Below are 12,971 nucleotides of genomic sequence, written 5' to 3' on the forward strand. Positions count from 1 at the left end.
CACATGGAGGCTGAACGGACGTGTCCAAGGGTAACACCCAGAGGAGAATCCTGGAGCCGCAGGTCCCCAGCAGGACGGCCGTCACCATCAACTGAGCCGGCACATTCTGTGTCAGCCTCTGCTTCTCAGCAGAAAAGACATGGAATTTTTTTACCAGGACAATAGGCCGATTGTAGAGAGCAGAGATTACAGAAATGCCTCCATAAGATTCTGGGCAAACGGCAGCACAATGTACAGGTGTCCTGCCGGTACATATAGCACCCGAGGCTGGGTCCATACTGGAAACACAGGACAAAGAAAAAAACAAAAAACTGTATCCTAGGTTTCGGTCACATCCTGTATTATACTCCAGAGCTGCACTCACTATTCTGCTGGTGCAGTCACTGTATACATACATTACTTATCCTGTACTGATCCTGAGTTACATCCTGTATTATACTCCAGAGCTGCACTCACTATTCTGCTGGTGCAGTCACTGTGTACATACATTACATTACTTATCCTGTACTGATCCTGAGTTACATTCTGTATTATACTCCAGAGCTGCACTCACTATTCTGCTGGTGCAGTCACTGTGTACATACATTACATTACTTATCCTGTACTGATCCTGAGTTACATTCTGTATTATACTCCAGAGCTGCACTCACTATTCTGCTGGTGCAGTCACTGTGTACATACATTACATTACTTATCCTGTACTGATCCTGAGGTACATTCTGTATTATACTCCAGAGCTGCACTCACTATTCTGCTGGTGCAGTCACAGTGTACATACATTACATTACTTATCCTGTACTGATCCGGAGTTACATTCTGTATTATACTCCAGAGCTGCACTCACTATTCTGCTGGTGCAGTCACTGTGTACATACATTACATTACTTATCCTGTACTGATCCTGAGTTACATCCTGTATTATACTCCACAGCTGTACTCACTATTCTGCTTGAGGAGTCACTGTGTACTTACATTACTTATCCTGTACAATACTCCAGAGCTGCACTCACTATTCTGCTTGAGGAGTCACTGTGTACATACATTACTTATCCTGTACTGATCCTGAGTTCCAACTTGTATTATACTCCAGAGCTGTACTCACTATTCCTTAAGTGTCAGAGCCGAAATCTCCAGATTTTCTTGCTGGTTCAACGTGTGCACAGCGCTTATCCGAAAAATGTATATTCTGTGACGGCCGGAAACAGAGGAGCTAACATTCCTTTTCAGGACATCACGCAGACACCCAAAAACGAAAGTCAATAGCGCAGACACTGAGCGCGTCCGGTATTGTTGGTCGGGCTAAAAATATAAGGAGGTCATTTACCAAACTGGTGTAAAGTAGAACTGGCTTAGGCGCCCACAGCAACCAATCAGATTCCACCTTTCATTTTCCAAAGGAGCTGTCAAAAATGAAAGGTGAGATCTGATTGGTTGCTATGGGCGACTAAGCCCGTTCTACTTTACACCAGTTTGATAAATCTCCCCCATAATATTTATTTAAAGGAACACCTCGTACACTGTCAGGCCCGATGCAGGATCTGAGGGGGCGGAGCATGACACAGGATGTTTTATAAATCAGGGTCATGCTCCACCCCCACCACTACCTGTCAAGATAGATGTGAATTTCCAAAGGGACCATGATGGCGAGTCTTCTGCGGTCGCGTCATCTTGTGGCGGTCACATGTCACACACACACACACACAAATATAATGTGACTCCGTGGAACCTTCAAAATATCTGGGGGCGACAGTTACACGTGTCTGCGCCGCAGTCACATGACAGGTACGAAAAACATATTCGCACCAAATCGCATAATGCGCTGCGATCGGCGCAACATGGCGGTCAACACACAGCGTCTAGGCAGTACCAGCACTCCCATCATCTCCCCCACATAATTAGTGGCCCCTGATCTCCCCCGGCCCTGTCACACACCCTGCAGTCACCCTGTCATAACTGTCACCTCCAATACCCTGTTGCCGACCCCTCCCACTGCCCCCCGACCCGACTCCAGTCACAGGTCGCATAGGACAACGGTGCCCTGACCGAATAGAGCCTCCGTGACGTCCTTACCTTCCTCCGGGCCGCCGCCAGCTTGTGCTGTCTATCGTCAGCCATCCTGGGTCCGGCCGGAGGGGAACACGTCACCGCGTACCCACAAAGCAACGCGCCGCGCACTCCCGAGCAAAGCGCGATCCCCGTGACGTCACTGCCAGCTGTACCATCCCGAGAGGGGGAGTGGGCGGTTCCACTAGTCAGTCAAGTGCGGGAGGGCGTTTGATGCTAATGGCTGCGGCAGTGTCTGTGTCACTGCAGGAAAAACGCCTTGTCTGTAAAATCACTTCTACAACATATCTGAATCGGGTAGTTTTCTACAAGTGCAGTACAGATAACTGGGGCAGGAGCAGAAATTTCAGTAACAAGTGTATGAACTCACCCTTAAAGGGGTTGTTCACACTCCATTCAGCTCTATTATGGGGGAGATTTATCAAACTGATGTAAAGGAAAACTGGCTCAGTTGCCCATAGCAACCAATCAGATTCCACCTTTCATTTTTGACAGCTCCTTTAGAAAATGAAAGCTGGAATCTGATTGGTTGCTATGGGCAACTGAGCCAGTTCTACTTTACACACGTTTGATAAATCTCCCCCATTATATAGAGCTGAATGGAGTCCACTCCATCCAAGCAGGCAGCATGGGCCCCTCTTTTTGTGATCGTCGGGGGGGCCAAGTGGTCAGACTCCTTTAAGTTGCCTTAAAGGGGTTATCCGACTGTATCTGTATAATCGGCGCAGGCGCAGTGACTGTCGGACCGCAGTGAAGATGCCGGCGCAGATCGCTAGTGTCAGTCAGCGAAAAATCTCAATCTGGTGGTAGAAACTCATGCTCATGCACAGGAACGTATTTTCTTTCCGTGTCCGTTCCATTTATTTTTATTTTTTTGTGGACCATATGCGGAACCATTAAAAAAAAAAAAACGGAAGTTACTCTGTGTGCATTCCGTTTCCGTATGACCGCATATCCGTTCCACAAAAAATAGAACATGTCCTATTATTGGACAAAAACACAGAAATATAGTGGCAATACTGGAGGAGCTGCTCAACCCCTAACACTGTAGCGTGTTTTTCATTGGGGGGAGCAGCCCCACCGCATGTGGACCGCAGCGAACGACTATCCCCAGCAAAAAATGCATACGGTGGAGGATGTCGGCGCGGTCCACATGCACCACAAGGGCATCCTACACAAAACGGAGCATTGTGCGGATGTAAATACAATCATATAAATCAAAAAATGCACCAAACGGATATGCCACTGACTATACTGGCTAGTCATAAATGCAGATATTAAAAGCTGAGACTTTCGCCAATATATTCCTGTCAGGAAAATATCGGAGCCCTTCATGCACGTGTGGCTTGCAGTCTGGCTTTGTTCACATTGCACTAGTTGTCCTGCTAGGCTGTTGTAATCCAGCTCACAGCCAGGCCTCCACACATCACCTTCAGACCGTGTTCACACCATAGTTAGCGTAGTGGTAGGACCCTTTGCCATGCTGAGTGACCGTGACGTGGTGCATGAAAGGCTCCGATATTTTCCTGACAGGAATATATTGGCGAAAGTCTCAGCTTTTAATATCTGTATTTATGACTAGCCAGTATAGTCAGTGGCATATCCGTTTGGTGCATTTTTTGATTTATATGTCCTATTATTGTCCACATAGCGGACAAGGGTCTGTTCTATCAGGGGCCAGATGTTCCGTTCTGCACTGATGTCATACGGACAATAGTCCCGCGGGCTATGATGCTGTGCGCTCCCGTGCTCACAATCAATGCGGCTCACAGACCGTATGTCTCGGTCGTGTGCAAGGGCCCTTAACCACAGCAATAACCCTTTAAATCCCAGCCTCACAGGGAAGGTCTGTCTATAGGTCTATAACCAATTTAAAAAGTTTGTCTCCCCACAGACCGCCCTTACCATATTAGAGGCGCTGCAGCAGAATCAGGTCATCAGTGGCATCCGGCGCATGCGCAGATGACGCCGTAGACAGTATGCTGCAGATGCGCCCAAGGCCGATGTTTAGAAAGCTGGTGGTTTAGTGGTCCCAAACTAGGGACAGGTTCCCTTTAAAGGGGTCCCCCAAGGTAAAATCAACTAAGGTCCACAATGCATTTTGCATAAAAAACGGAAGGCCCTCACTCGCCAGCGCTCAGTTTCAGTGCTGAGGGTCTGGTCCCGTCCATGGCTACATGCACCGCTGCCACCATTCACAGGCCTCGGTTGTCACAAGAACAAGTGAACGTCTTTCTTTTTTTAACTTAAACACGTTCCAGGTCTGAGTTGATTTTTACCTTCGGGGCCGCGGTGCCATAGAGACGTTGGAGTTAGTAGCGACCCATATTAGGCCTCAAAACACACCACGGTCGTGTGCATGAGGCCTAAGGGTGGTGCTGTTTATGGACCTAAAAAGCCTGGACAATTCCTCTAAATTCTGTTTGCCTTCAGTGATCACTAAAAATTCCTATGCAGCTAACTCCCTCTAGTGGCGGCTGCCTACACAGCAGGTAAATGACAACACACAAGCTATGGGGGGGGGGGGGGGGGGGGGGGCGTGTCCTGGAGTGTATCGCGCTGAGGACGTTGGCAGCTTAGTCACGTGACCGAGGGCAGGCCATGTGACCAGACAGCTGACAGAACACTCGCTGTTCTCTAGCGGCGCTGGTTTAGAGCCCGCGCTGACCACGTGACCCTCAGTGAGCGAAAAGAGCGCGGCGGCACAGTGGAGTCCCCTAGCGGTCGGGGGCTCCCCCAAAGAGTGGGCTCTGTGGGTACACCCAGCTCCCTGACACCCAGACCCAGGAGCAGCCTTCGCAGGTAGTATAATGAAGGAACTGCAGCAGTCTGCCCTGCTTTACAGCCTGCACCCAGGTTGTGTCTACATAAGTGAAGTGCAGCTCTGAAGCACACCACCAACCTTATGCAGGGGCTTAGTAAATATTGCATTTGCCCCTGTAAGTATAAGGGCAGTAGCCTGACCGCTAAGGATGGGCCATTGGTGACCTCACCCCCCTTATGCGGTGAGGATATGTCCTCGGTGCCCCCTCGCGGTAATGATGCCACTTTAGTGCTCCCCAACATAGTATAACGGTCCCATATGTTTGATGCCCCCTTAGGTTCCCTCAATGGAGTGAACCCTACTCAGTAGGAATACTTACCTACTCCACGATGAGCAGTAGAACATGTCTGCTCCGGCGCGGTGACATCACTGCATTGTGCCTGCCTGCACCACACCACCGGTAGAGAAAGGGGCTGGCGGCTCCTTGCTTCAATGTTGTACTTGACTGCATCTTCACTGAAGTAGGGCAGCCGCCTTGGGACAGAGGCCAAGTGCTGTGCGATATGTTTTACGATGCGCCTCCTGTACACAGTAGGACGGGGTCGGCAATCTTCGGCACTCCAGATGCTGCTCTGGAACCACAACACCCAGCATGGACGCTTGCTCAGCTGTTCTTGGTAATTCTGGGGTGCCACAGGTCGCTGATCCCTGCAGTAGGATATGTGAAATGTCTGATACCAACCGCTTCCTAAAATTCATATCAGAAAATGTACATCTGCAATATGTGCCAGTAAGTGTTGTCATAGTACTGCCACACAAAGCACATGGCAGAAGAGGCAGTACAAGTGACTTGTGTTTAGGGACGGGGTGGGGATTGTTCCTCTCCTTAACAATGTCTTCTTTTCTTCTCTCGCTTTTTACCTAGAACTCCTCTGGGAATTAGAGGACGATGCAACAGCGGATTTAAGTCACCGGTAGGTATGTCGTGACACCATGATAAGGGCTCATGCACACGACCGTATGCCCTCCGATATGTCCCGGAGCGGCATACATCGAGCGCACAGCATCATAGGTTACTATGATACTGTGCACATCGGGCCGCCCACGGGACTATTGCCCCACACTGATATGATATTAGGAGTGCGGGACAATAGCCCCGCGGACGGCACGATGCGCACAGTGCGCTCCCGTGCACACGATGTATGCTGCTCCGGGACATATGGCCGGCTCACAGACCGTATGTCTCGCAGGGCATACGGTCGTGTGTGTGAGCCCTAAACCTTTCCTGTGTGTTAAAGGGGATGTCTGGTTTCAAGAAGAAGCCAGACCCCCCCCGGGGGATGGACCTGTAATAAAGATCTGAGTTGTCCAGCTTCAGGTACAGTCACATCCAGGTGGACTCTATTGATATCAATGGGCCTGTTTTTAACGGATGCTTAGAAAAAAGGACTTTACAGGGGTTTACAAAAAAAAACCCTCACCTCATTAACTTGCACGTGAGGGAACACCTGTTCTGCGCTGGAGGCAGCAGGACCAGTGTTCCCAGCGACGTGATGTCTCACTGGGAGCGTCGGGTCCTGCAGCCTCCAGTGCGGAGCGAGTGTTCCCTCACGTACAAGTTAATGAGGTGGGGATTTTTTTGGTCAGCACTAAGGGGGAAATTATTAATATTCTGGGCAATGTTAGGGCATTATTGATACTGGGGGCATTATTGCTACCGTAGGGCAATTGAACTGTAAAGCGCTGTATATGTTGGAGCTATATAAATAAAGATGATTATTATATAAGGGGCATTATTAACACTGGGGGCCACTGTGGTGGCCATTGGATGTCTGGGGGGGCACTATGGGGGTCATTATGTATATGGAGGGCACTGCAGGGGATGGGATGTGAAAAAAACAAAAAAGCCAGTGAAATTCATTAGTTTTTAACATCCGTTAAAAACGGATAGGCGGCCAGAAAATAGATGCACACACGGATGCAAAATGGCCTTGTACAGCTGACAGTGTATCCGTATTTAGCAGGCGTTTTCTTTTTCACTGTCGTGAGCATGTAGCCTTCCTCTTGAAACCAGACAACCCCTTTAAGGCTACATTCACACGTCCGTGGTGTGTTGCGGAGCCGCAAATTGCGGGTCCGCAACACACCAGCCCGTCACTCCCATAGAAATGCCTATTCTTGTCCGCAAGCTGCGGACAAGAATAGGACATGCTCTATCTTTTTGCGGAGCTGCGGACCCAAAATCGGGGCCGCGCTCCGCAATTGCGGCTGCAGACAGCACACTGTGTGCTGTCCGCATCCATTCCGTCCCCATAGAGAATGAATGGGTCCGCACCCGTTCTGCAAAATTGCGGAACGGATGCGGACACATTTTGCGGACGTGTGAATGGAGCCTTAGAGGGACCAGGAAGTAGAGACCGAGGAGGGGAAACTGTGAAGACAACCCCTTTTAAAAATTCTTAAAGGGAGTGTACCAGCAGCGCCATCGTATTTGGCAGCCTGGAATCTCATCCCTGTATAGAATAACCTGTTCGCCTGAGCTGAACATGCACAGTGACTGCATTGCTGGGGCTGATAGATGTCATATGTCCGCGGCCAGGAGCTCCCCGCGTGTGATCCGTGTAACAACCTCTTACTTCCAATTTATCTACAGGTTCAGTCTCCGAGTGTCAGCAGATCGCCCGCAGCTCCTGAAAAAACCCTGCAAAGAGATATATCAGAACTGAAGCAGAAGGAAGCCTCCTTAGATCAGGAAATAGAGCAGCTAGAAGCCGAGTAAGTCCCTTCTTATCTGGACAGTACATCTGATCCTTAGTATTGGGCTGCTCTTTCCATATCCCGTATATAGGGGCGACCTCACCTGATGCATGTGTTGGGTACTGGTCCTATATGAAGGGCGGTCCACTGGTGACCACAGCCATAGTGTCTAGCACATGTATAGGTTGGGTGGTCACCCAGACAAGGCCATGAGGAGGACATCAGGAATATAATAGCGTCACAATATATGATAGATCATAATAGGAACTGCTCATGTTCTCTCTCCAGTGGCTGCTGTGTAGAAGAACTGGACCGGCACATCTCTCTTCTTCATGAATACAATGAGTTAAAGGATACAGGACAGATGCTGTTAGGCCAACTAGGTAAGGATTCAGCCTAAGACTTTTTTTTAGGTAAGTGGCTTTTTTTTTTTAAAGCAGGGATGCCCAACCTGCTGCCCTGCAGCTGTTGTAAAACTACAACTCCCAGCATGTCCGGACAGCCCTACAGCAGGGTATGGTGGGAGTTGCAGTTTTACAACAGCTGGATGGCGGCCGGTTAGACATCCCTGATTTAAAGAGGTTTTCTTTGTGTAGAATATTGATGACACATCCCTTAGGATAGGTCATCGGTATCAACTCCCAGAAAACCTCTTTAAGGTGCTGTCACATACCAATGTATTTTTCATATACTGCTCTAAAGAGGAAGTGACATTGACATTATTGAAGGGGGGGGGGGAGGGGGTACACACTTTCCTATGCAAAAATGTAAGCCATGCCATAACTATGTGGCACCACCCTTAAAGGGTTATTCTGGTTATAACAAGTTAGCATTTAGCCACAGGATAGGGAATAACAGATTGGTAGGGGTCCTACGGCAGGGACCCTCAGCGATCATGAAAACTGGGGCCCCATACCCAGTGGAGAGTGGAGCCCCCCCCTAAAATAAACAGAGCAGCTGGTTGGAAATGCGCGCTGTCGCTCCATTCATTTCTATGGGAACGCCGGAGATAGTCGAGTGCTGTACTCTGCTATCTCCGGTGCTCCCATACAAATAAATGGCTTGCGTTTCCAACCAGGAGAACTCCACAAGGGGCCCCTGTTCTTGTGATCGGTTGGGGTCCCAGAGGTATGTCCCCCACCGAACTGCTAACTATCCCCCCTTTTTTTTTTTTTTACCAGGAATAGGCCCATCTTCCTCTATTTTTCCTTTGATTAATGACCCTTATAAGTCAGCTCTATATCCTATATCCATTTTTAGGATGCCCTATAATCCTAAACCGGCACCTGTCAGTTCCTATGAATGTGGGATAAAGGAATTTTTATGTTTCCATATCGTACATATTGCGTTGCCGAGAGTCGTAGCCCTGTGGCCTGCTTTGGCAATAATGTCTGAGAAACAAAAGCTTAGGGCGACTGGGTCGGAAGACATAGGTATTCGGATTCACTGACCCCCTATTGATGCACGTTATTAACATGTGCTTTGTCCACAGCTGTTCTTCGAGGAGTCACCACCAAAGATCTCTACGCAGAATTTGGTCTAGACTTGGATGATTGAGGAGGACAGATGATGAATTTCATCTTTACCCCAGTTCACTGTTGTAGTGAAGCCTCCTGAATGAGGACTGTACGTACTATCTATGCCAAAGGTTTTTCATGCCCATGTAAACAGATTGCCCTTTTATCAGAGCAGCTCCCATCAAATTCAAAAATGGGTGTGCCTGTAGTATTCAAAAATAGTACTGACGCAAACAGCCATGGTTATGCAACATCCTAGCTAAGTTTTTTAACTTCAACTCAATGCATCCTTAGGGCACTTTCACACTTGCGTTAAACTTTTCCGGCATTGAGTTCCATCCTAGGGGCTCAATACCGGAAATCCTAATGCATTCAGTATGTATCAGGATGCCTTCAGTTCAGTCACTGTATGGTTTTGGGATGGAGAAAATACCGCAGCATGCTGCGGTATTTTCTCCGTCCAAAATTCCGGAACACTTTCCATTGAAATGCATTATTGCCAGATCCGGCCCCAAGTGTTCCGGGAAAACTGATCCGGTTTTGCGGTCTGCGCATGCACAGACCTTTAAAAATATGAAAAAGATAAATACCGGATCCGTTGTTCCGGATGACAACCGGACAGGCGGATCTGGTATGTGAGACGGATCCGTCTACAAATGGTATCAGTTTGCATACAGATTGCTGGATCCAAGAATGAAAGTGTGAAAGTACCCTTATGGAATTGGCGGTCACATGATGCCACGTCAGTGCCTAACCATGGCTGAATTTGTTGGATAAGCCCCTATTATTGGCTGTGGTTAGCTTCTGAATGTTTGACCCTATAGGATAGGTGCTGCTAGTTTGAACATTTTACCTGCGGTCAATCTTTCGAGGCAGGTTATACTGAAAACCACATAGAAATGTAATAATTTATAGATTTGTTAATTAAAATTATTTATGGTTGATCGTGTCATTTGATGAGTTAAAATTGGATAATATGATGTCCACAGCGATGAGAAATAAATTAATAATTTGAACATGTGCTTCCCCTTTTCGGCCACTGGGCGGCAGTAGTAGTCACAAGGTTACGTAGATCTGAGGATGGAAACGTATACTGTACAGTGTATAGGACTATTCAGACCCCCAGATTCTTTTGTCGCTTGTGCAAATTATACTTACAGGAGTCTCAAGCAGAGAGGACCCCTATTTACCCATTGCAGCATTTTAGGCTATCACTTGACCAATAATCAAACCAGTCACTGGCTAAAAGATTGCACATAAGTGGCACGAGATTTCTCTCTGCTTGGGACGTCTGCAGCTGTAATTTACATTGACAGTAGAGAAGATTTTTTGGGCCCGGCCTTTTAACCTGGCGGCAGGGGCTGTTGTAGATTGCAGCATTGTTATATGGATACATATACTGTAGCCCCAGTACAAAAGCTGTGACTGGGCTCTCCACCTAGCAGAAGATGACTCCATCAGGGCAACCGCTGAGCTGATTGTCTGGGGTCTGTCACTGAACCTCTTTTACTCCATCACCACACAAATCTAGTATAGGGGGGAGCGTGCACATACCCTCCAGATGGTAGGTCAGGTTTCTGCAGTGTATAATAGGAGAGGGGGACACATTTAGTGTCTCAGCTGGCCATAATCACAAAAGTTCTCGTTAGCAATATTACCATGGAGCCAAACCCTAAGGCCTCTTTCACATGGGCGTTGCTGAAAAATGCGCGGGTGCGTTGCGGGAACACCCGCGATTTTTCCGCGCGAGTGCAATACATTGTAATGCGTTTTGCACTCGCGTGAGAAAAATCGCGCGTGTTTGGTACCCAAACCTGAACTTCTTCATAGAAGTTCGGGCTTGGGATCGGTGTTCTGTAAATAGTATTATTTTCCCTTATAACATGGTTATAAGTGAAAATAATAGCATTCTGAATACAGAATGCTTAGTAAAACAGGGCTGGAGGGGTTAAAAAAAAAAAAAAAGTCATTTAACTCACCTTTATCCACTTGCTCGCGTAGCCGGCATCTCCGTCTGACTCTTTTACTATATAGGACCTGTGGAGAGCATTAACTATAGTTTAAGGACCTGGGATGACGTCACACTGGTCATCACATGGTACGTCACATGATCTTTTACCATGGTGAATCACCTTGGTAAAAGATCATGTGACGTACCATGTGATGACCGGAGTGACGTCATCCCAGGTCCTTAAACTATAGTTAATGCTCTCCACAGGTCCTATACAGTAAAAGAGTCAGACGGAGATGCCGGCTACGCGAGCAAATGGATAAAGGTGAGTTAAATGACTTTTTATTTTTTTTTAACCCCTCCAGCCCTGTTTTACTAAGCATTCTGTATTCAGAATGCTATTATTTTCCCTTATAACCATGTTATAAGGGGAAATAATAATGATCGGGTCTCCATCCCGATCGTCTCCTAGCAACCATGCGTGAAAATCGCACCGCATCCGCACTTGCTTGCGGATGCTTGCGATTTTCACGCAACCCCATTCATTTCTATGGGGCCTGCGTTACGTGAATAACGCACAAAGAGGAGCATGCTGCGATTTTCACGCAACGCAAAAGTGATGCGTGAAAATCACCGCTCGTGTGCACAGCCCCATAGAAATGAATGGGTCAGTATTCAGTGCGGGTGCAATGCGTTCACCTCCCGCATCGCATCCGCGCGGAATACTCGCTCGTGTGAAAGGGGCCTAAGGCCTCTTTCACACGGGCGTCGCATGTGAGGGCCGGATAGGATGCGGGTGCGTCGCGGGAAAATCGTACGAGTAGGTACGCAATTGCAGTCACAGAAGTTCGGGTTTGGGATCGGTATTCTGTAGATTTTAATATTTTCCCTTATAACATGGTTATAAGGGAAAATAATAGCATTCTTCATACAGAATGCTTAGTAAACTGTAGATTGAGGTGTTAAAAAATAAAAAAAAATTACTTACCTGTTCCAATTGTTCGCGCAGCTGGCATCCTCTTCTTGCTTCTTCTTTCAGGACCTGCAAAAGGACCTTTGGTGACGTTGCCACGCTCGCCACGTGGTGAGTGCGATTACGTCACCAAAGGTCCTTTTGCAGGTCCTGAAAGAAGAAGCAAGAAGAGGATGCCAGCGGCGCGATCAATTGGAACAGGTAAGTAAATTTTTATTTTATTTTTTAACACCTCAATCTACAGTTTACTATGCATTCTGTATTAAGAATGCTATTATTTTCCCTTATAACCATGTTATAAGGGAAAATAATACAGTGAATTTACTTTAATGGGGTCCGGGGTTGCTTTCATCCCTACCATCTCCTAGCAACCATGTGGGAAAATTGAACCGCATCCGCACTTGCAGAATATAGAGCATGCTGCGATTTTCACGCAACGCACAAGTAATGTGTGAAAATCACCACTCATCTGAACAGCCCCATTGAAGTGAACGGGTCCGGATTCAGTGCAGGTGCAATGCGTTCACCGCGCGGAATTCTCACCCGTGTGAAAGGGGCCTAAGAATGGCTTCCTAAGGGCCAGTCTCTAGCTGACTTAGAGGATGCGTCATCCGCCGTGACGGCATTATCTCACCCTGTCATTGGGTATGGTGTTAGCTGACACATGGATGAAAACAAGAAATGGCAGGGGATGAAATGCACCAGTTTGTTAAACCTCAGTGCAATATAAATGTTACGATCTTAAAGGGGTTGTCCGAGTTATGAAGAAAAAGAAATAAAGCATTGAAAATCTGATGGTCAGTAATATATACATACCCTAAGCAAGTTTTAGGCAAAAAATATATATTTCCTGATTTCCCTAGTTCTGTTCTGGCCCCTTTGTTGACATGCAGTTGCAGAGCTGTGGGGGTGAGTAACAACAATCTCTGAGGTTTTCCTCATGAA

At 47.5% G+C, this 12,971-nt stretch overlaps 2 protein-coding genes across 6 annotated transcripts in view; one reads left to right on the plus strand and one right to left on the minus strand.

Moving 5' to 3' along the window:
* Nucleotides 1-2,192, minus strand: part of GOLGA2 (golgin A2) — a 41,498-nt gene extending 39,306 nt beyond the window's left edge. For all 5 annotated transcript variants that reach the window (XM_040404786.1, XM_040404783.1, XM_040404785.1 and 2 more), the window contains exon 1: nucleotides 2,071-2,192. In XM_040404786.1, coding sequence (XP_040260720.1) covers nucleotides 2,071-2,115 — 45 coding nt within the window. In that variant the 5' untranslated portion in view covers nucleotides 2,116-2,192. The remainder of the gene's footprint in view (nucleotides 1-2,070) is intronic.
* A 2,041-nt stretch (nucleotides 2,193-4,233) lies between these two features.
* On the plus strand, nucleotides 4,234-9,458 carry SWI5 (SWI5 homologous recombination repair protein). The gene is made up of 6 exons (XM_040405626.1): nucleotides 4,234-4,287; nucleotides 4,706-4,866; nucleotides 5,754-5,802; nucleotides 7,482-7,603; nucleotides 7,874-7,968; nucleotides 9,078-9,458. The coding sequence occupies exons 1-6, from the start codon at nucleotides 4,234-4,236 to the stop codon at nucleotides 9,140-9,142; spliced, it is 546 nt and encodes a 181-aa protein (XP_040261560.1). The 3' UTR covers nucleotides 9,143-9,458.
* Nucleotides 9,459-12,971: the final 3,513 nt, after the last annotated feature.

Source organism: Bufo bufo, chromosome 8 (assembly GCF_905171765.1).
Source record: "Bufo bufo chromosome 8, aBufBuf1.1, whole genome shotgun sequence".
Taxonomy (NCBI): Eukaryota; Metazoa; Chordata; class Amphibia; order Anura; family Bufonidae; genus Bufo; species Bufo bufo.